Raw genomic sequence first — 22179 nt, 5'->3', positions numbered from 1 at the left:
ATGAAATTGATTTCATGTTCAATAAAAATTGAACACATTTTCAACCAATTTGCACAACACAATGCTACTATCAAATATTGGCATTCTGTATCTATGAGTGAAGTCAAATGTAAGTACAAAGTGGTATCGTGCATCCCTAACACACACACAAACTCACACGTAGATATTTATGGACTCATTTCTGTTGTTTGCTTTTTAGTCTCATTTATTCTTCTTGTTATGCTTCCAGCTGTCACCCACTTTCTGGAGAGTGCACCTGCGCTGCGGGATGGACAGGGATTTACTGTAATGAGACCTGCCCACCTGGTTACTATGGGGAAGGATGCATGTTGCCGTGTAGCTGCACCAATGGAGCTGACTGCCACCCCATCACTGGTACCTGCATGTGTGCGCCAGGCTTTATGGTAAGTCTCTGTGTGGGTTTTTGCACCAAAGCCAAGTTTTCGAACCCAGAACTTCATAAGTGTGAGGCAGATGTGCTGACCACTAGTCCACTTTGCAGAAGGTTAAGGCTGCTAGTTTTTTAATTTGAAAAGCTGCAAGGCTCCCGTTTTTCTTTAAGTGCTATGAAACCACTTTATTCATACACCATTTTTTAAGGTAACTGTTCTGTATTCATTAGAAAAACTACTGGGTAGGGAAAAAAGCACCATCTGGTGAAGGCAAATTATTTACATAGAAATCAGTTAAAATGCAGTAAAATGGAACGGATAATGAGCACAGTATACATTTCTACTGTAGTCCTTTGCATATTACACACTAGTGATTAATAAAAGCCAACAGAAGGGGGAGAAGCCAGTTTTTGTAATGATGAATAGAAAATAATCCACAAGATCTTCACTGAAATGTAATGGTTTCTTCTTTGGCCACTACCAAACTCCCCCCAAAAAATTGGTTTGAATTACACTGGTACCAAGTATTTATGCAATTGTAGAAGAAAACAGAAAATTACCTTGTGCATTACGCTTTCTTAATTAACTTCTCACTAATTGGAGTGCATTTCATTATATAAAATTCTATTACATACTTATGGGAACCGATTATCACTGTTTATCCAGTGACCAATATTTTATTACGTGACATCCTGTTTTAGTTGAATTATGGTGGCAATTGTGATAGTTGACTTATAATTATGTTGTCGGTCACCTTCATTTTTCAATAAATTTGTAAAGTGACAATTTTGTCCTGCTCACTGTGGTCTTCACCCAAGAAAGGAAGTAGGCAAAGGACAATATCTGAGTTCCATTTTCATAGCAAAATATTTTTCATTGCTTTGCCTCTCTCAGCAGTGAATCTTTTCTTTTGCATCATCTTGGCTTTAATCTTGTGCTGTGTCTCGATTGAATTGAATGCTTCATGTGCCTTCACTTGGAGCATCAGAGAAGTGAAAACAACAAGCGATTTACTGTACTCCCGCACCAAAAGCAATCTCCATCGGATACGTGTCCGCTCCGCGCAGCCACATTGTCCCCGTTTGCAGCTCTAATTATTTGTACAACTTCAGCCGCGTGTTTCTTGTCTTGCAATCTGAAGTTACAGAGCGAGTGTGACCGCGAGAGTGCGTTGCTAGCAACATAACATTTCAGTAGAAATTGCCTTTGTCTTGGAACCGGGCCTGTGTGGCGAATTGAGCCACGGAGCGAGGTCGCAGACTGTGTCTTAATTTGCTCCACCTGTTCTTCGGCGCCGGGGAGGTCTGCCAGATCCATTAAACAGACCTCGAGGGCAAGAGTCGGATGGGAACAGACGCGCTACATATGGAGGCTTGGTGTGTGCGTGTCGGGAAACGGCTGGAACGGTCATGTTGTTTTAGAGAGACCTTTAACAAAAATAGCACACAACACAAAGGCTCCGTTGCCGCGATGTCTGTTAGCATGTAACCTTTTGTCACATGGCGCCCGATCATTATCGTACCGGGTGCTTTTAAAAAGTGCTTGATGATGGCGTCGCGGCTGCGATTGTCGGTGAAATAGCTTCCCCCGGTTCACCGCCGATGGGCCCGAGCCTCCCCGCTGCATCTTTGTTTTGCAGCCCCATCGGGGGAGCAGAGCAAGCATAGTCGACTGAGCTCCTGCATGCTTGATTTAAGTCTGGTAATTGGACATGCTCTTTTCGACTGGGACAAAGTCATTACATGTTACCTATTCAGGCAGTGCCCACCCCCAGCATTATGTAGTCACATAATATCTGCGCTGCATATAGTATCTGTATTCTCTTGGCACTGCCGAATGTGAATGGCGTCCGCATTAGCAAGTCTGAGATAGATTCCCGTCGGCCTTTGTTGGTGGCGAAAAGAAATGATTTCCTCGTCTCTCAGGGCTTTCCAACCTCATCAAAAGGTTCACGGGTTCATTTTCTGTCTTGCCGCATGAATTTTAAGATGCGCCCGCTCTTCGGGCTGCTTAGATGAACTGTTAAGGAGTGAGACTGATTGGTAATTATCAGTGTCGTTTGCATCCAATCTCAAAGGGTACCAAGCAGATCAATGTTGTGTCAGCAAGGGGCATTCGAGATGAAAATGCGCTTCGGTTACACGATGATGCCAAGGTGGGGAGGCCAAGGACGTCCTGGTTTGGAGGTTCGAATCGGCACCTCGCTGACTGGCTTGTTACGTAAGGTCTTGCTACTCCCTCGCATGGCAGACTGACAGCCCAGTGTTTGAATAATGACTCTCCACATGCATGCTTTATTCCTTCTACGGCTCAAAAGGAATACGAATCAGACGATAATGAGGGAGTTCGTCTCTTGAGAGCGGCCCGACCACAGGTCTGTGCTTTGAGTATAGCAGCGAAATCAACACGGTCATTTGGAGCGCTTGAGTCAAGTCCGGCGGTCATTTAGCAGCAGCTTGACCAGATGATGTCCTCCCTTCGCTTAAAAAACACCACGGAGCTGATTATCTTAGTAGCCCTGACGTTGTCATTTGCAGCAGAACAAAGGTTCATTGCAGCCGATTGATCAAAATTTCATCGGCAGACAGGGGCTTTTATGTGTCGCGCTGGGGGGAGGAGAGCCGTTTTAAGATGCGCCTTCCGCCCTTGCAACCCGCCAGCGCATCTCCTGCCTCCTGTTTAAACTGATTTCAAAATGATAATGAGAGCAGTGAGCGACCAGCAGTCCCCCAACGGTCGAGTGAGAGGGGCACCTGTGAGCGCCTAATTGGAACTCTAAATCATTGTGTCACCTGTCACTCAAGCCTCACTATGCAATGGGAGGGTGTGTGTGTGTGTGTGCGTGTGTGGGTGTGTGTGTGTGTGTGTGTGTGTGTGGACTGGCTGCGATCTCCGGCTTTTAAGGAAGGACGAGTTAGTGCTCAGCCTTTAAAGCAGAGACATTCAAATGACAGCAGGTTATGGAGGACATGGTGGGCAATACAGCGTGTCCTTTACCAGACGAAATGATAAGGAGCTTAAAGGCTGCACCGCAGTGGCCAGCATCCTCCCATCGGTGGTGTTATTAATGTGAAATTTGGAGTCTGCGACTGACTGTCTGTGATATCCCCAGACATCCCACTGCCCACCCAGTGGTTGTATTAAGCCCCTTTTTCACCCCTACTTTCAACCAAGACCAAAACATTATCATTCAGCAGAGGATGAAGAAAATTCAAAGTGTCCTCCAATGCACCGTATGCCACAGCGTGCTGGTAATTCCTTAAATCCTACTCCAGCGCTTTACGCATGACCCTACCAAACGATAGGAGTCATAATTGGGGGACAAGGACATGACCCTTGAAGCCATTACTGTTCTCTAGGATGCAGAACCAAGCTAGAAATCAGCCCTGGTCTCTATGGCAACTGAATCCCAGTGAGTATCAGCCAGCTGTTAATGGAAGCAAAGACTAATTTAAACAACCGTGGTAAAATGCAATTATGATTTTTTTTTTCGATTAGGATTTAGGATTAGTATTTACCAGTAATGGAAAATAAAAAATTTCTACCAAAGATATTTGCCTTTTGACTTGTAACAATTAAATGTGAATGATTTAGTTTGTCAGATTTAGAACACATAGAATGCCCTAACTTTAATTGAGCTTTAAAAGATCAAAACCCTTTTTGAGAATGATACATGAGACTAAAATAAAATATTGTCATGATACATCACTGTTATACATACATGCATTATAAATAATGTATATGTGACTGGATTTTAGTCTATAAGAAACAGTACACTTTTTCAATAGTATTGTATTGTCTCGATTTTATTTAAGGTATGCTCACTATAACAAGACTTGTGTCAAAATTCTGCCTTTGCAATCACAATAATATTGAATTTTGAATTGTCAGCGAGATCTTCATTTGGCTGAATCAGTAATGCTAATTTTCAAAATGTATAGTGCAGCTAGGGACAACAATTATTGCTGTGCTACCCGTATTTTCCGGACTATAAACCGCAACTTTTTTCCCAGATTTTGAGCCCCGCGGCTTATAGTCCGGTGCGGCTATTCTGTGGATTTTTCTTCCACCGCTCGGGGCACTCTAACCGGAATGACAGTACAATTCAATACAATACATTTCGCATTGACTGGATGTGACTGCAGGTGGAGGAGTTCAACAGGAGAGGGCGCCATGCACTAGGTTATTGCATTAGGTGTTGTAATGCTTTGATTTTATGTTTTCCTAGAGGTACATGAAGTGCACATGAATGCGATTGGCTGATGTTACGTCTGTTCTGTTGTTTCGATGTGAAATGCTATTGTTGATTTAGCACGTCGTGTGTTAGATTGGCTGACTTTTTTAACATAAAACAAGAAAGATGCATATGTAAAATGTAGTAGAACAATAGATGGTGGAGTCTGGTGGACATTAGCTGACAAACTGCAACGGCAGCCGGCAGTGAAATGACTAAGTACTGTTTATTTTCTCTTGGTTCTCTTCTGTTTTAATCAGCAACGTTGCTGCAGTGTTAAAAGGCACTGTTAGGAAAGAATCTGCTCAGGTACACACATGTACATTTACAGTTCATAATCGTTCTGTAAATGCAGTAAATATGAAGGTTTTCAACATGCATAGGTGCGGCTTATATAAAGGTGCGGCTTATTTAAGATTTTTCCCCAACTGTTCTAAAAAATAGAGTGGGTGCGGCTTGTAGCCCGGAAAATACAATTTGTTTCCTCTTGCCTTGTGTTCACAGGGTGAAGACTGTGCCACCGAGTGTCCTCTTGGTTTGTTTGGACCAAGCTGCATGTCCACCTGCTCCTGCCATAACCACGCTTCCTGCTCACCTGTCGACGGATCCTGCATGTGCAGGGAAGGTACGGCCCAAGTAGCCTAATAGCTTACCTCTTCAAATCGTTTGAGGCTGCTTCTGATCCTCTAATGAAGTACTCTTGAGGCCTCCTGCCCAACAGCAATGGTGAATCTCATGCCGTAAGTGACACGCTACTCTCAAAGGAATTGTACTTTTTTTCAGGCATTCTTCAAGGAGGTGAGGCCTCTGCAGCCCTTTGCTGTGTGGCCTATATGACAGGTTATGTCTAATGAGGACTCCAAGGAATGTGGATGTGTTATCATTCTTATCAGTGAGGAGGGTTAGTGGTTCCCTCCCATGAGGCATTGAGAGAGAAGTTCTGGTCTAGGATTCTGACCGAGATCTGAGTGTTGTTATGGTGACAAGACAGGCATTGCAGTGATGGGTACACAGAGCGTAAAGAAGAAAACATTGACATTTGTTGACAGCAGAGCCCCGGTTTTTTGTGTTTAAGCCATTCCATTCCAGTCTGATGAAAACCGGACTGAATGAAAGCCAATGCAACATTTCCTTGAAGTAATCATGTACATTAATCTGTTCAAGAGTCTGTGATCTAGACACCCCAAAATATGAACAAAAAATGCATTTTATAGAGAATAAGCTATAGTTGTACATTCAGAAAAAAAATTGGAGTAAATCTAAATGACTAAAGATGAATAATTATCAAATGGCTTGGCACTCTGATCTTTTTGTTGTACAGGTATTGTTGAAAAAGGTTCATACAGACAGCAAAGCATATTTCACAATTCAAGCTTTTATAAATAACTCATGGCGATAAGCCCTTTTGGCCTGTTCAGCAAGACTCGGCGTAATTAGTGTTACACATTTTGTTAAAAGTCAAGCCTTTAAAAGGACGGCAGCATAATAACAGTTTTGCAATCATTTTTTGGGCCGATAGGCACGGCGCCAGGAGTTTTTTTCTCTCCTGGGGCTAAGGAGGGGCTTGACCGATATGCGAGGGGGTTGAGAATAAAACAATCATTTTTCATGGTTTCACTTTCTTGAGAGGTTCTCTTATTTTTTTCAATAAAAGTGTTATACACACCACAAGCATGTTTATAAGGGGAGAGTGTAACTGCCAATGTGGAGTAAACATTTTCGACTGGCAAACTCATTCAAACGTATTTGCAAAGTAGTAAGTACATTCAAACGAATTGATAAAATGTAGGCTTGATGTGAAAAACATTGCATTTTGTCCATAATGTCACAGGTATTGACTTGTCCCTGAGCAAGTAAAAAAAAATACAATGCTTTTAGCATTTGGCCTACATTATGCCAATAGATTGGAAAATTAAGTAAGTAAGCATTGTTCATAAGTAATTATTATGGTTTTATTTAGGGCTGCAGCTATCGAATATTTTGGTATTCGGATATTCTACTGAAAATTCTAATCAAATAATCAGATATTCAGATAAAAATAAAAATATATATACCAGGATATATTGAACATGTAAACACATTAATACAAAAGTTGGAAGAAAGAAAGGGAAAAAAAATCATCAGTAGATGTCATATATCAACTCGGTTTAAATGTTCAAAGGGAATAGGAAGAGGTACAAAACATATGTAGTCCTATGCCTTGTTAACATACCAAATTATTACATTAGTTGGTTATTTATATACCAAAAAGGAAGGAAGGAGTTTTATTATTATGTCTGAAGTGTATGATTTCCATTCGCACGCGCAAATCAATACCCAGTGGCATTATGGGAAAAAAATCTCTCTCTCTCTCTCTCTCTCTCTCTCTCTCTCTCTCTCTCTCTCTCTCTCTCTCTCTCTCTCTCTCTCTCTCTCTCTCTCTCTCTCTCTCTCTCTCTCTCTCTCTCTCTCTCTCTCTCTCTCTCTCTCTCTCTCTCTCTCTATATATATATATACAATTGTTGGGTGGCTCAACGGGAGCTAGACGGGTGGCTTTAGGAATCACACTCTAAGATAAATAAAACACCATGTGGCCAAAGAAAATATGGGAAACTGTTACATGGTTTCACAGGTCGGAATTTTGACAGGATGCGTTCCACCGTTTTTGCCCATCAGACCGGCAGGGTTATTGCCTTATGTTGTTCATAAAAGCTTGCGTTGTGGAATACTCCTTGCCATCTGTTGAACCTGTTTTTAACAAAACTTGTGAAATACATTGGATGAACACGCATCTGTTCCAGGAAGTGAATGTGTGATTGTTTTCTGTTCTAAAACTGAGAGGATGTAGGAAGGATGTAGGAAACCGAGTCAAAATAAAGACAAAGGCATTTGTTTTCAATCAGATTCATATGAAACTAGGGAATATGAAAACCAAGGTTATACTGTAGGGAAATGGTCTCTTTGAAGAGTAGTTGAGGTTTTAGATCACCTTTCTCTGTTCTTCCCATCACTACTCCTTGCTGACCTCACCTCACGCTCTGCCTCCAACTTTTACCCATTATTTCTCTTGCTTTATCAGACCAAAATAAAAAGATATGCAAATTACAGGGTCCTCTGTCGAATGGCTCCACACCATCAGAATGCTTATTTTTAACGGGTCTAAAGCCCGGTTGCTGCAATCTGTAGCAGTCAGTTTTTTGTCCTCAGTGTGTTGTAATATACTCCATGGGGCTAACTACTGCACCACAAATTGACCACAATGCAGCAATGTGTACAGTATATTGTTGCCATTACACAGTACAACTGCACTAACTCAGGTAGTTGTGTTAGGCCTTGTGTTATTGCTAAATACAGGTTAAAAAAAGAGCAGAAATTCAATACAAATTCAATAAACATTGCTGCGAGGGTCCTGTCATCGTGTAACTTTGCGAGTTTTATGAGATAAAAATGTGTTGATTGGTCTTGTTGTCGTGACGCCTTGCCTGTCACTTTTTTTATTTTTTTTTTGCCTGCACTCAGATGTGAGCGCTTGCCACCATCCATCACTGCACTGGCAAGAGACGAAAGAATCAATGCCCGCTGTTAGACTTTGACACAGCAAGTGAGAAGAATGATTGAGTCAACAAGAGGGGACCTTCCTCACTGTTTAACAGGCTCAATTGGACTGTACGATCAATACACTCCTCCATGTCATGGTCCACATGTTTGCCGCAGTCAATAGTGTACAGTACTATGCACAAGAGAGGAGAGCGGCCGCATCCCCTTGGGGCGAGCTGGCAGGTGTTTCAGACAGCTCTCCAAATTGTCCATTTCATATCGCTTGCATGCGTCCCGCTGCACGTGAGAACATCAAAGTGGGAAAATCTGATTGCAGGCAGACTGAATTGTGTCACAGAAGCAATTGGCACAGAGAGATTATTTGATCATTTGCTTGTTACACAACTCTTTTTCAACTTTTTGTTTCTAGCAATTTTTGGTCCTTCTCATTTACCCAGCCAGTTTGGTCTACTACTATTTTTTTCCTATATTTTTTCTTTTGTAATTCAGCATGCAGGTCGATATGTCTGAGGGATGGAAATGATTGCATTCATTTTAAATTGATAGAATGACTGAACGGGAGATGTGGATAGTTACATTTTTCATTTCATTATACCTGTATACCGCCCCCTGCCACAGGCTAGAGTCGAGCATTTCATTCCTACTGAATTCACATTTATAGCATCACTCTACTTTTGAAAAACACTGCACTATAGGAGAAGGAAAGGCAAGGCACTTCCAGCCGATGAACAGAACAAACAGTCAAACATCAAGCATGATTTCTTCTTTCTCTCTTTCGTTCTCTCTTTATTCTTCATTCTTTCTTTCCTTCTTTCTTTCTTTCTTTCTCAGTTCACACCCCAACTAGTGTTTCTCTGGGTCATAACCTTCCTGCCCCCCCACCCCCTCCAAAAAAAAAAAAAAGCATATAGGCTTCATTCAAGGCTCTAAATTCCCCCATAGGATACAATGTCAATCCGAATTGTTGTTTGTCTATTGCTGTGCTTGCTATTGAGCCAGAGCACATATTTTACATCGGAAAAAATCTCATGGCACACCACTTAGCAAAACGATTTGCAAAAAGTGGGAATACAGTATAAGTTAATTATGTGCCTTCTGCCATCTAGTGGAAGAGCATTTGATTTTTTTTGCCAAAATGATTGGCATTTTATCATTTCAATCCAGGGTGTACCTCACAAAAGCTACTTCGGACTGTATATCGACTGAATGAACTTGATTACTGAGATTGCTTTGACTAAAACATTATCTAGGCGACCTTGAACTGTATTTAATGTTTCTCTGCTCCATCTTACTCCAGGCTGGCAGGGGGTGGACTGCTCCATCTTGTGCTCCAGTGGTCTTTGGGGTCTTGGCTGTAATCAGTCTTGCTTTTGCGCCAACGATGCTGCTTGTGACCCGGTCGATGGCACCTGTACATGTTCTCCGGGCTGGAGGGGCGAGCACTGCAATGAGCCCTGCCCTGTAAGTTTGAAAGTAAACTAAGAAGATATTGCAAATCTCCTCATGACCTTGAACCCAGCGTGGTGTTAAATTGTTGAACAAGGCTTTAAGAGTGAGCTCTCTTTTTTTTTTTGTGTCAGGATGGCACTTTTGGGCTAGAGTGCAGGGAGCGCTGTGACTGCAGTCATGCGGACAGCTGCGACCCAGTGAGCGGCTACTGCCGCTGCCACCCGGGCTGGACAGGTTGGTACTTATTCTTGTATAATTTAGGGGGGCATTATCTCTCCCTCAGAGAGCATGAATATTCATTTTCTACCTTCAAAGCTGAAAGTCACCAGAAGCTAGACAGACATCAAATTAACAAAGAAGACAAATACAGCTTGAGATGTAAAGCATGTTTACACACTGTGGCTAAGCTGCCTTGTGTTAATTATATGTTCAATTTGTTTTTACCACTCAGCCAGCAGGTCATGTACATGAGAGATGTTGAGAAGTAAGCCCTAAATTAGCACTCCAACTGGCAAACTAGCTCACATACAATGGTATTGTTTAAGATCCACAGAACCTGTTGACCCCAGCAGATAAATATTTGGAGGTGGTATCTATTATCAAACGCAAAAATGTGCTAGCACATATTAAACACAGCTTGTCATGTATTTATTTTTGCTCACCTAATCCAACTCGTTAAATTTGCGCGTGTGTGTTCATGGTTGTTTGTAAAAAAAAAAAAAACGTTGCCTTGCCCACCTGGGTGGTATCTCTTTCAAGCTCGGGTCTTCTACCAGAGGCCTGGGAGCTTAAGGCTTCTGCGCAGGATCTTAGCTGTTCCCACTATTGCTCTCTTCTACATGGAGAGTTCAGATGTTATTCCTGGTATCTGCTGGAACCATCCATCCACCTTGGGGGTAACTGCCCCCAGTGCCCCAATCACTAGTGGCACCACTGTCACCACACTCTAAAATAAGCTGGGTTGAAAATAACACAATTTTGGATAAAAAATGGACCAATCCACTACTTGGGTCAATTTGACCCAACATTTTGGCTTGTTTTTGCAGGGAACAACCCAAAAAATGGGTAGTTTTGTACAAAACAACCGAAAAAATTGGGCCGGTGTGTACAAAAAACGCATGAAGGTGGGTCAAATTGACCCAATTACTGGATCGGTCCATTTTTGACCCAAAATTGTTTTAATTCTAACCCAACTGTTTTTAGACTGTAGAGCTGGGCATTCCTCCTAGCCGACGCACTGGTCCGTCAGTCTGTCAATATGACTCAGTATGTACTGTATGGGGTGTAGGAAAAAGGTGTAAAGCAATTTTATTTTGTTGACTAACTGTGAACATTTAGTCCATACGTACCTTATCCCTTCGCATGCGGAGTATGTCCTTGTCTGGGACATCTGTATAGCGTAAAAATCTCTCCAAACTGTCATTCATGCTCATGCCAAGGCCCCCGTACACTTAAAGCTATGAACCAGAAGTGGAAGTCCTTAGTTCTCTTCCTAAAATAACATAGCTTTATTTTGCAATAGTTATTTTTATTGCAAAAACGTATTGCGTTACAATACAATATGTTTTGCAATAAAACACTATATTATTGCATTATAACGCGATGCTATTGTGAAATTTTACAATGGTGATTGCATTATATTGCAAGTATTTAATTATAAAACAAACTTTAATATTCTGATAATGTCCACTGGTGGGCTACGTAGTGGAACACGTCCAAAAAAGTTGACACATCGCCAGTCAGTCTGGTGACAGACAGTGGTTGTGTTGGCAGCTAATGCTTTCTTGGTTGACACTTAAACAGTTGTAAACAGCTCAATCCACTCACAATACTCCCAGCCAGTAAGTTGATATGAATTGGAAATTAGCCAGCTAATGAGCTTTAAATAATAGTTTATGAATTGTGAAACCTCTGCCGTTAGCCTCTCTTCCACGGCGTCATGTAGGGACGCTTTTTTTCTGGGGTTAATGACATACAAGGACACAAGCGCTTTAAAAGGACGAGGACGGACGTGCACGGAGGACCATTATTTTTATGAATAAGCATGGCGGGACGATGACGGAAGGATGCCAGGGTCGCGGATGGAGGACGGACCATCAAAATAGGGTAAAGTGCCCATCTCTGCTCATTAGACTATACAGGACTGCATATTGTTATGTTGTGGCTGATTTAACGTTATTTCCAATGTCTTTTGAAATATTTTCTGAGCTGTGATTAGAACATGTCGCCAAAACAAGAGAGCATTGGTATGCTTAAAACTAAAATGCTGCATCAGAAAGTCAAATTCGAGATCAGTCCGTGGGTGGTGCTTACATGAGGGTCCGCCAACGCGGGTGGAGACGTGGGTGCATGCACTCATGCAAAGAATAGATTCAGCAAGAAGGGTTAAATCTGTGCACTCAGCCTCTTGAGCTTGGGGCATTCATTCTGGGAAACCGTGGCTTTTATTATCTGCAAGAACGGACCTCTCTGCTCCAAATCCTGCACCGGTCGGGACCATCTGTCTGCCTTAATTGAGTCACGGGGGTGCAGGGCCAGGGTGCTGCCCAGCGGGTTGGACAAACACACGTTCATACACACTTGAAGCCATAGCACCTCCGTAACGGGTGCACAGAGAGGGGAAGCTACGGGCACGGGAGTCAATCGGAGATTAAGTGAATTGTCTGTATAGTCAAACAATATAGATCCTGATGTTCTTTAAATTATTTCAATATTTGTGTCTATTTAAAACTATTTGAAAACTTCGAGATGTGGGGGTGGCCGTGGGCATCTTTTCACCATGTGACGAGTCATTATTTAATATTGGGGCACAGCAATAAAGCTAAATGTGGACTCACTATTTGACAAGATGTAGGTCGCTCTCGCTGTTCTTATTTCACAACCGATTACAGTTTATTAAAGCTTTATAAACGATGAATGCATTCCTTGCGAACTGTGTATTATAGCCTACATGGGGGGTAAACTTATCAAAGTGAGAGGGAGAAAGTAAAAGTAACATAAAGCAAGGCAAATCAGTTTTATTTATATATCAGATGAGCCAGATGGCCAGCTTTTCCTTGTAACCCGCCAGAAGTTGCTGCGCCACTGTAGTCCTTACCCGAATGGATAGATGGCGCCATTTCATAAAACAAATGCACCAAGACGAACCTCCTTGAAAATGTTCGATTTTCATTTCTTCTGCAAGCGTTATTACCTTCAGTCGAATGGTGACTGTAGAGACGCTTCTCCCGACTGTTTAACCTGTGCTTCATAAGCGCGTCTCTGCATAGGTGCCATTTGCGATGTTGTTTTGCAAAATGCACATACCGGCATTATTTATCTACTGGGGGTGTCCTCTTTCACACCCACCTTTCCCCCTTTAATGTCCCCCCCTTCCATGCTGTCCTCACTCACGTCCGCCTTTCCTCTATAAGCAGCGTCACACAACAGCATTTACTAGTGATGGGAAAATGAAGCTTCAAATTTGCTTCATGAACTAGTTGTATATTGTGACTCCTCTAGATAGCGCTCTCTGTTCAACAATGGGCTGAAATTACACCGACTTGCCATTTTTTAAATCCCTTTATTTAAACCAACATTGCATCTATAGGAGTCAAAAAATACAGCAACTGGTTCATGAAGCAAATTTGAGGCTTCATTTTCCCATCACTAGAGTTTACACATTTAGGAACTCGGTGCACACATAAGACGCGCCGTATTATAAGGCGCCACACCCTTTTTGGAGGAAATGTAAGACTTTAAAAGCGCACCATTTTGGAGAAAATTTAAAACATTAAAGAGCAGTTAAATATGGTCAATGTCTTTTATGTCAGGGTGACCTTTCTAGATTTGTAGCTTGAAATTTGTGTGGTCCAGACACTGGATGGATCATGACTGTTAGTTGTGCACCTGACACAACTCAAAACACCAAGTTGTACACCTAATTCGGGTAGCTCTTTGAAACAAACATTTGGAGCTTCATTTTTAGTTCATGTAGCTCTTCACCACACTTGTATTCTGCCAAGTTTCTTGTCCTCTTACAGCTAATTTGAGTGTGAACTGCACGTTAAAACAAAGAGAAATTGTTTGATTTTCCCAATGAGCCCGAACAAATTGGTTGGCGAGACCTCTGATTTCTTTGCAGCTCCTTTGAAGACACTTGAACTCTGTCTTTTCTTCCCGTGGCTCAACGTGCATCCAAAGCACATTGATTTGTCACCACTATACCAAGAAGTGTGATGCTCTGTCCGCATTCATTTTCTCACTGCAAAGGCGCTGAAAGTTTTTCATCCTCAGGTAGCACAACTTTCAAAACAAACTGGACGAGTGTTTCCCCTTTCTTGTGAAGTCGACGGACGGACTTGTGACTAAATCAGGGTTGCTGTGGCCTCTGTTCAGCACCAACATTTCCTATCCTTTTCTGCTCAACCCTTAAGGTGCCGATGTTATCGTGTAAAATTAGTCCCCTGAGTTTGGTGCCGGTCTAATTCAAAGGTAATGCTGTTTTAATGGCCATGCTATTCTCAGATATCCTCACTCAAAGGAAATTCCAAATGAGGCGTGAAGATAAAGGCAGGTGCTTGAAAGGATGCAGTGTGTGCAGTGCATAACTTTACATGTGTGCAAGTCACAGTATAGTATGACTTGAGAACCCGCATGCGTATACGGTACATGTGACTTTGGCTCTTAGTTTTCAAAGGCGCCGGCACGCTTCAGAGAAAAGGCGCCGCTCCGATGGATGTGCTAATAGATCTGCATGCGCAGCGAGAGCCGCCGTACGGATGCAACATTTTCTCTTTTGCCGCTTGGAGCTGATCCCAACGTGCAGTGACATTTCCCACACTGTGCCCATGCAGCCAGAGTATTTTGTTTTGTTTTTTTCCCCCCGTACTGTTCTCTAAACCGACTCCGCTGAAAGAGAATGGCAGACAAGCTGGTGCTCTCCCGAGAGGTAGCCCTGTTAATCAGCGCGCCGCACTGGCACGGAGCCCTCGTCTGATCAAAAATAAAGTACATTCAGGAAGAACAGGAGGAGTCTGAAAAGATGGGCTCGAGTTTAAAAAGAAAAAAACATCCTTCCTTTTCTGGGTGGAAATCAATCGAGGATCCATGCTGTGCAAACATCCCCTCGGCAGATTTTGACATGCAGTAGGGCCATCGGCTCTGGTTTGGTGTTACTGCAGGATTTTTTTAACCTTTTTATACACTTTCATAGATGTTATTGTCATGTGTTTGCAGGAATCCATTGTGACAATGTTTGCCCACAAGGCTACTGGGGCAACAACTGTTCACTCAGCTGCCCGTGTCAGAATGGAGGCTCCTGCTCTCCGGAGGATGGTACATGTGTTTGCGCACCTGGGTTTAGAGGGACTTCCTGCAAAAGAAGTGAGTGTGCCACGGAATCCACAAACGCTTGATCCAAAGTTATGAAACTGTATGGGTTGACATCCACTCACTTGTAAGAAGGTCTCTGGGTTTGAACCCGGTCACGGGGACTTTTTTTTTTCTTAATCATTTTTTTTTTTTTTTTTGTCAGTGTCAAGCAAGGAGAAGAAGTGGAGAGTGACATGAGTGATGCGTTTCATCACAAAGACATGAATAAATATTAAATGTTGATTAATGTTCTTATCAACTACAGGATAAACATTGAGATGATTCACTTGTGAGATAAATCTTTCAGAAGGATTTAAAGGATTTTATCTAGCTGAGTAAAAAGAAGAATTTTCTCAATGTCCCACGTTTTACTTGATGAATAATAGACATTAATATTCAAAATCTTTCACTGGATGGGGCATGGGGAACATATAAAAACGGTTACATAACTAGTAACTTGAAGATGTCAGATTATAGCAGATTTCAAAAGACCTCTTTTTGAGGTGAAAATAAAACTTCTGAGGAGACCATCATGACCGGGTTTACCTTGGGCCCCCAAATGACTGGCTATGCCACTGCATAGATTGTTGGCAAGATGATGATAACCGCACCCTCTACATATTATACTGCAATATTGTATTTTATAGAAACATACTGTAATAATGCCATGAGTAAAGTATCACAAATTAAACCGTTTGTCCATCGTGACTAATTGATTGCAGCTCCTCTAGGTGTGCATGACTTGGCCACCAGGGCTCAGTATCGACAGTCAAGTATTGTAGACACAAACGAAGAAGACGTTCTCAACTACTGTGACTGCAGTAATTGACTTTTTCACAAAGGATAAATAATATATACTTTCAATAGTTACGTATCAATATTCTTACGTATATTTTGCTTCTACCTGTGTTGATACACCGTTTGTGTTCAAATGTCCGTTGCTTAAATTATAACACCGTCACATAAATGTTAATTGTTAACTCATGACTCTAGAGTTTCCCTTAATGTGTTAGCATTGAGCTTGCGGACTTGGGGCAAAGTTATGTGTGTTTTAAATACACAATGTGAAATTCTCTCTTTTCTTTTTCACAGTTAACCTCATCTTGGAGTGACATTAACCAGCTTTAAGCCTTCTTTTTACGAAAGAATTGTTCTCTATCTTTTGTACGACGGCTCCTAACTGGAAGAACTACTAAGTCGGGTCTTAACTGGCTTCACTGTACTTTGTATTAAATCAGAATTATATCTAAATACAAGAAAGTAAACAATGCCATCCAATCAAATCAATCACCTTACTTTTACTGTAACGTAAATGTTGGTGACCTTTGTATGACCTTGAAAAATCAGTTGGAGGGTGAGCCAGCTGAGAGGCAGCACTTCAGACATTGGCCATTCAATCAGAGGGTGACCCACCCCTCCTCCATTCCCCCCCCCCAAAAAACAGCAGCACACCCACTGACCTCTCACCTGTCTTTCACGGCCAGCTCACAGTGGGAAGCGTGCAGGCCTACCGCAGCACTCATCACATTGCGAGTGTCACCTCTGGTTTGTGAGCATGTGTTGGACGGTCTGAAGCAGCTCTCAAGTGATGAGCTCACTGATTGGAAGTGAATTTGCACTCACCGGCCTGTAAACATCAATTGTAGCTGAATTTTAGAGACGGGTCAAAACAAGCTGTGTCTAATGTGTTTGGGTGAACAGAACAAGAATAACGTACTTATCCAGTGATGCATTATGTTCCCGCTTCTAAACTCGAATAAAGACAGCCCTCCAGGCAATGATCAATAACTCCTCTAAAAGTCATTTTAGAAAAGCAGTAAACTCCCCGCCACCGTAGGTTCTGGGTTTGCGGTCCTGCTATTTCATTGATTTTTATTTTATTATATTTTTTTATTTTTTGGTACAGTTATAACTCTATTTTGGTCTGGCTCTCGTTAATTTTAATGTAAATTCCACTGTTGGCCATGATATGGTGACACGCTATTGTTTTACACTGTGAAAATTTGAAGAAGGAAGTAGGCCAACGGTATTTCGAGATGAACCTATTTTGTGTTGAAACCCCGAATATGCTCTTAGTTGGGTTATTCTGCATGTTTCATAAATTTTGACTTTAACCCGAATATTGATGTAAACGTAGTCATTGATAGTACTGACCTACTGGGAGCTGCACACACCTTTCACCGTCTCAGTTGTGACTGCACAAATAAGTTGCCAGGTGGCTGTAGATGAGTCCAATTGTAATGAACGCTTCTTACAACAGTTTTACTCCAGCTAATCAGTGGAATTGTGCTTGTCTGGTAGGTAAGCTGTGGAGAAAAACCTTGACGCCCTAGAAAAATGCAATTTTGGAATCAGCTTGCCAATTTGACTTTTAATCAGAATCAAAAACTTTTTTTTTTTTTCAAACTGCTATGTGACGTTCGCAAGCCGAGCCCTTCGGCACTGTGGTGTCATTTTCAGTCGACAGCAAATGGCAACATGGCCTCCCTGAGATGGATAAAAAAAAAACGGGTGGATTTTGCTTCTTAAAACATATTCCGCAAATGCAATTTTAATCAGAATACTGTGTTTAGACTGGTGGGGGCACATAAAAAAAAATTGACTTGAGGTCTTCTCTATCTGGAACGTAACCCCCGTGATAAAGGGGGGCTTACTGTCGCTGATTGTCTCCTGAGCTCAGTAAGAATAGAACGAGTAGAGTATTGCCACTTTTTTCAAAGTGGCTCCAAATATTAAGTCCCACTTTAACATCACAGTCGCCTGCCTCTGTGCACAGTTTCGTGTTTGATCATCTCCGCACATCCCTAAAACGTCACCTTTTGGATACCTTAAAGGTTCCTAATATAATCTTGCTCACTTTTACAGATAAGCATCTGTGAGACATAGCGAACATTAAACAGATTTTCTCAACTCTCATAACTATTACAGTGCACCCCGTGTAGAACAAGGCATGGGAATTATTGCATTGAAGTGTTTCTGTTTTTTTTTTTTCTTCCCATTTCTGTCTCTCTTTTGTCGCTTATGCTTTAATACTTCCAGCTCAGATTTTTCTGCACTCCCTTGATCACTCTTGACATGACGTTTTGCATTATGATGAATTATGTCTCTCTTTTTTTTTTTATCCACTGCTAACTAGAATTTCTTGTCCTTTTCTCCATCATGCTTTGTCACCGCAGTATGCTCGCCGGGCTTCTACGGGCACCGCTGCAGCCAATCATGCCCGCGGTGTGTTCACAGCACGGGGCCGTGCCATCACGTGACTGGCCACTGCGAGTGTCTGTCCGGCTACTCGGGCCCTTTGTGCAACCAAGGTAAGTGTCCCTCCCTCTGCGTCCCCTTGACATTTTCCCTGACTGACAAATTTATTCACAGTGGCACTTTGTCATTTTACTACTGGAACATGTGTGTGCATTTTCTCTGCGCGTAGAATGCAAAATTAGCCCAACCTAGTCAACATGGCTTGCAGAGACACATAAAAGTGGTACCATCATAATTCCATAAGAATGCCTTCACACACCACTGCAATAGATTTAAAATAAAAATAAAGAACCAATGTCAAAAAGTGAAACAGTATTTTGACTTTTGTTCATTCTTTTCTGGAGAAATTTGCATCCAAAAACAAACACAAGGTGGTAGAAGGACCATGTGAGTTTAGCTCCCACTCAGTGACGCTGTGAATGTGAGTGTCAATGTTTGTCTTCTGTACAGTCAGGTTCATAAATTATTATTATAATTTTTTCTAAACATCATCACAATGGATGTGAAATTAAACTAACAAAATGTGCGTTAACTGCAGACTTAAATTTGAGACTATTTATACTTTGGGTCATTGACCATCAGCACTGTGAAGCACCATCCAATGAGTTCTGTAGCATTTGGCTGAATATGAGCAGATAACACAGCCCGAAACACTTCAGAATTCATCCTGTGGTCCCATCATCAATAAACACAATGGAACCATGTGGGAGGCACACTGTTGTAGTTCTAACACCATTCACCTGATTTGGATGTAGTTACCCTTGAATTATAGCTGAACGTCTGCAGTTGAAGCACAACTTGTTTGTTTTATTCCAAATCGATTGTGGTAGTGTTTAGGGCCAAGAAGAGGAGAATTGTGTTGATGTCCCAATATTTATGGCCTGACTGTATATGTGCCTTGAGACTGAATGGCGACCGCTCTATGGTGTAATGTACCTTTCCCCCAGAGTAAGTTTGGATAGGCTTCAGCTCCTTAGTAGTAGAGATAGAAAATGAATGGATGGATGGATAGTTTTATTTTACAGTGGTTAACATCTCTTTATCCTTGTATGGTAGTAAAAGTTTTATGACGGTAACAGCCTTGAATGACTGAATTCACTTATTTAATGATTAGCTATGAGAACAATTTGTAGGTTCCAATGTATTTTGAGGGGCTTCAAAGTATGAAGTAGTAGTATTGATAGCAATGACGAGCTGTGCATTTGTTATCCGGGTCCTCAATAGGAAGTTATTCGACGTGATCTACCTCTCTTCATACCACCACTATCATGTTGCAAAGATAAAAAACAGCAATGCGGGTCGCGGGCGTGCTGGAGCCTATCCCAGCTGTCTACAATCAACTTACCATGCATGTTTTTGGAATGTGGGAGGAAACCGGAGTACCCGGAGAAAACCCACACAGACACGGGGAGAACATGCAAACTCTACACAGGGAGGCCGGGGCCGGGATCGAACCCACAACCTCTGAACTGTGCGGCGGACGTGCTAACCAGTCGACCACCAGCAAATTCAAATTGTTGGCCATGAAAATGCTTTTCCAGGCCTTAAATTTGGTGAAACCTCTTACATTAAAGCTGGTCACATCTTTATTGCTTATGTATATTTTTGCGGAAAGGCAAACTGATTCAAAACGTCATTGTCATTGTCCATTGTCCACTTGTGGGTCTAACTAGTTGAGACACTTTCTTACTGTTGATTTGACATCTAATAATTTTGAAACTTTTTATAAAGTACAAACACATTGGTGGGGTTTTTTTTTCCCTTACATGACTTTAAGGAATGTTTCATCCAATCAAAGTTTAATACAACAAGGATAACGGTGGGGAAGTCATAATTTGTCTGAACCGTAATGAAATGGCGAGCAGCAATGGCCAGGGATGAAGGTGACAACAACAAGTCCTCCTGTCGAGCACTTGTTTGCGTCCTCGTTTGTCCTCCGTCCTGCCAGGCAGAGTCTAATGAAGCTCTCCTGGTGTGATAAGGCTCCAATCCCCACAAGCATCCGTACAGCGGAGCTAACCTCCTGGCATTAATGACAGCCTGCTCGAAGGAGCATGAAAGAGGTCTCGACAAGAGTGGAAAGGCTGTTGAAATGAAATCATTAAAATCAGCCCAGATAAAAAAAAAAAAAAAAAAAAAAAAGCAAGTACAGCAGCCACCTTATGTGATGTTGCTGAGTTATTCTCTTTATGACAGACCTTAGATGTGCCGCATGTCCTGTTGCTGCGGTTTTCTCATCCTGATGGTGAGGAGCATCCGGGCCTAATTTCTCCCGCTGCCCAACAATAAAGTACAATGGAGGTTTCATTGCAAGCGATATCTTTTATTGAAGAGTGCCAGGGAACGCTTAAATATTAATTTCATAAAAAATGTATCCAGTGGTCTGTGTACATGGTCTATTTTAATACCGTGGCACATCAGTCATTCCGCTCGGGTTGGTGAAAATGGGGCAATTGTGCCGAGGGAGGCAGTGATTGACTTTTTTTTTTGTCTAAGCACATCACTTCATGTCCACTCAAATAAACACTGCTGTCCATCTCGGAAGCCAATGCTTTACGATATTTTCACCTTTGCTTACGTCTGCTGAGTCGCTCCTAATATCAGCTGAGTTTTATTTTACTTTTAGCATATTCTGTATCTGTGTTTTCAATATGGATTTCACTATCCTTCTTTAAGGATGTTCCTATTTTCATGAGACTTTACCAAACTTTCTTATAACTTAAAGTCCAGTTGATATAGTATGTTTTAGACATATATGCAGTTTTTGATCTAGTACATTGCTATACTGTGGTGCTTTGCGATACTGCATATATTAGTAATTTGCCGCAGAGGATAAAGAATATCTACTTGTGAGTGTTGCAATATTAATCAGAATGTCGTGTTTAGACAAGTGGAGGCGCATAGAACATATTGTAAAGAAAATGTTTGGATTGACTTCCCCTTTAATGTTTTGGAAAGATTGAGAAGACTAGCTGTAATTTTCTCAGTACTTGAACCCCTTTTCTGTGGAATACCTGATGTGGCCCAGACTCACTCAGACTCTATTTGGGACCCCTGTCCTAAATGTATATTTTGCTCTTAAGTAGTGTCTTTTTGCTAAAGTTAGTGACCCTAACTCCAATCATCATGTTCATGCAATGTTGTCCGTCAGATGTGATCAGATCAGGTTGCAATCTGTTGCTGTTGTTTTTTCAGTTTGTCCCAGCGGCAGGTATGGAAGGGCCTGTGCCGAAATTTGCCGCTGCACCAACAATGGCACCTGTAACCCCATTGATGGATCCTGCCAGTGCTTCCCTGGATGGATCGGGCACGATTGCTCTCAGGGTATGTCTTCCCTCCTTTATCCTTTGGTGTCATTTTCTAATTAACCTTCTATTTGCACCCCTATTTGTCATCTGACTGTCTTCACACCCCATTTTGTCTTAAATGTAGCTTGCCACAGTCAATGTTTTCTCACAATAATTTAGTAGGATTTTAAATACGAAAAGTCATCTATGTAATGTTTAACCGTGGGAAGTGTTTGGCGCATGAATTTACCACAGAAATGTAATCCCATCTGACCGGATGTTGTTCATGGGTTCAAGTGCGATAAATATGAAGAATGAGTATCTGTGTATGGGGAAGGTTCAGTGCATGCAAGGAGTGTGGTGTCAATATTCCTGCAAGTAAGTTTTTGTACTCAGAGTCAACTATAATAGTAGTTGTCAAAATAAGCAAGATTATGTGGCAAAATGTTTGTCTGCCCCCGCCCCCCAGCAAAACAATTTAGTTTCCCCTCTTGTCGACTCCTGTTCCAATCGGTTCCCTTATATTCTCTTTACTTCAAACATAAATTCCCCAAATTTCACAGCCCAAGCATGCAAACTATTTTCCATTCCATTTTTTTTTTTTACCAATCTGTCAATCGTCAGTGGAGCAGGCTCACAAAGGTTCACATGGATCAAATCCTACTACACC

General features: G+C 41.8%; 1 protein-coding gene across 12 annotated transcripts in view; it reads left to right on the top strand.

Moving 5' to 3' along the window:
* megf11 (multiple EGF-like-domains 11) overlaps positions 1 to 22179 on the top strand; it is a 108764-nt gene that overhangs the window by 74605 nt on the left and 11980 nt on the right. For 10 of the 12 annotated variants that reach the window (XM_086028286.1, XM_086028283.1, XM_086028284.1 and 7 more), the window contains 7 exons: positions 230 to 404; positions 5131 to 5251; positions 9461 to 9624; positions 9744 to 9846; positions 14830 to 14977; positions 18127 to 18275; positions 21418 to 21546. In XM_086028286.1, coding sequence (XP_085884412.1) covers positions 230 to 404; positions 5131 to 5251; positions 9461 to 9624; positions 9744 to 9846; positions 14830 to 14977; positions 18127 to 18275; positions 21418 to 21546 — 989 coding nt within the window. The remainder of the gene's footprint in view (positions 1 to 229; positions 405 to 5130; positions 5252 to 9460; positions 9625 to 9743; positions 9847 to 14829; positions 14978 to 18126; positions 18276 to 21417; positions 21547 to 22179) is intronic. The other 2 variants (XM_086028291.1, XM_086028292.1) reach the window with 1 other exon arrangement.

This window comes from Filicampus tigris, chromosome 4 (assembly GCF_054856515.1).
Source record: "Filicampus tigris isolate MCC_2025a chromosome 4, RoL_Ftig_1.0, whole genome shotgun sequence".
Classification (NCBI taxonomy): Eukaryota; Metazoa; Chordata; class Actinopteri; order Syngnathiformes; family Syngnathidae; genus Filicampus; species Filicampus tigris.
This window is presented reverse-complemented; position numbering and strand designations above follow the sequence as displayed.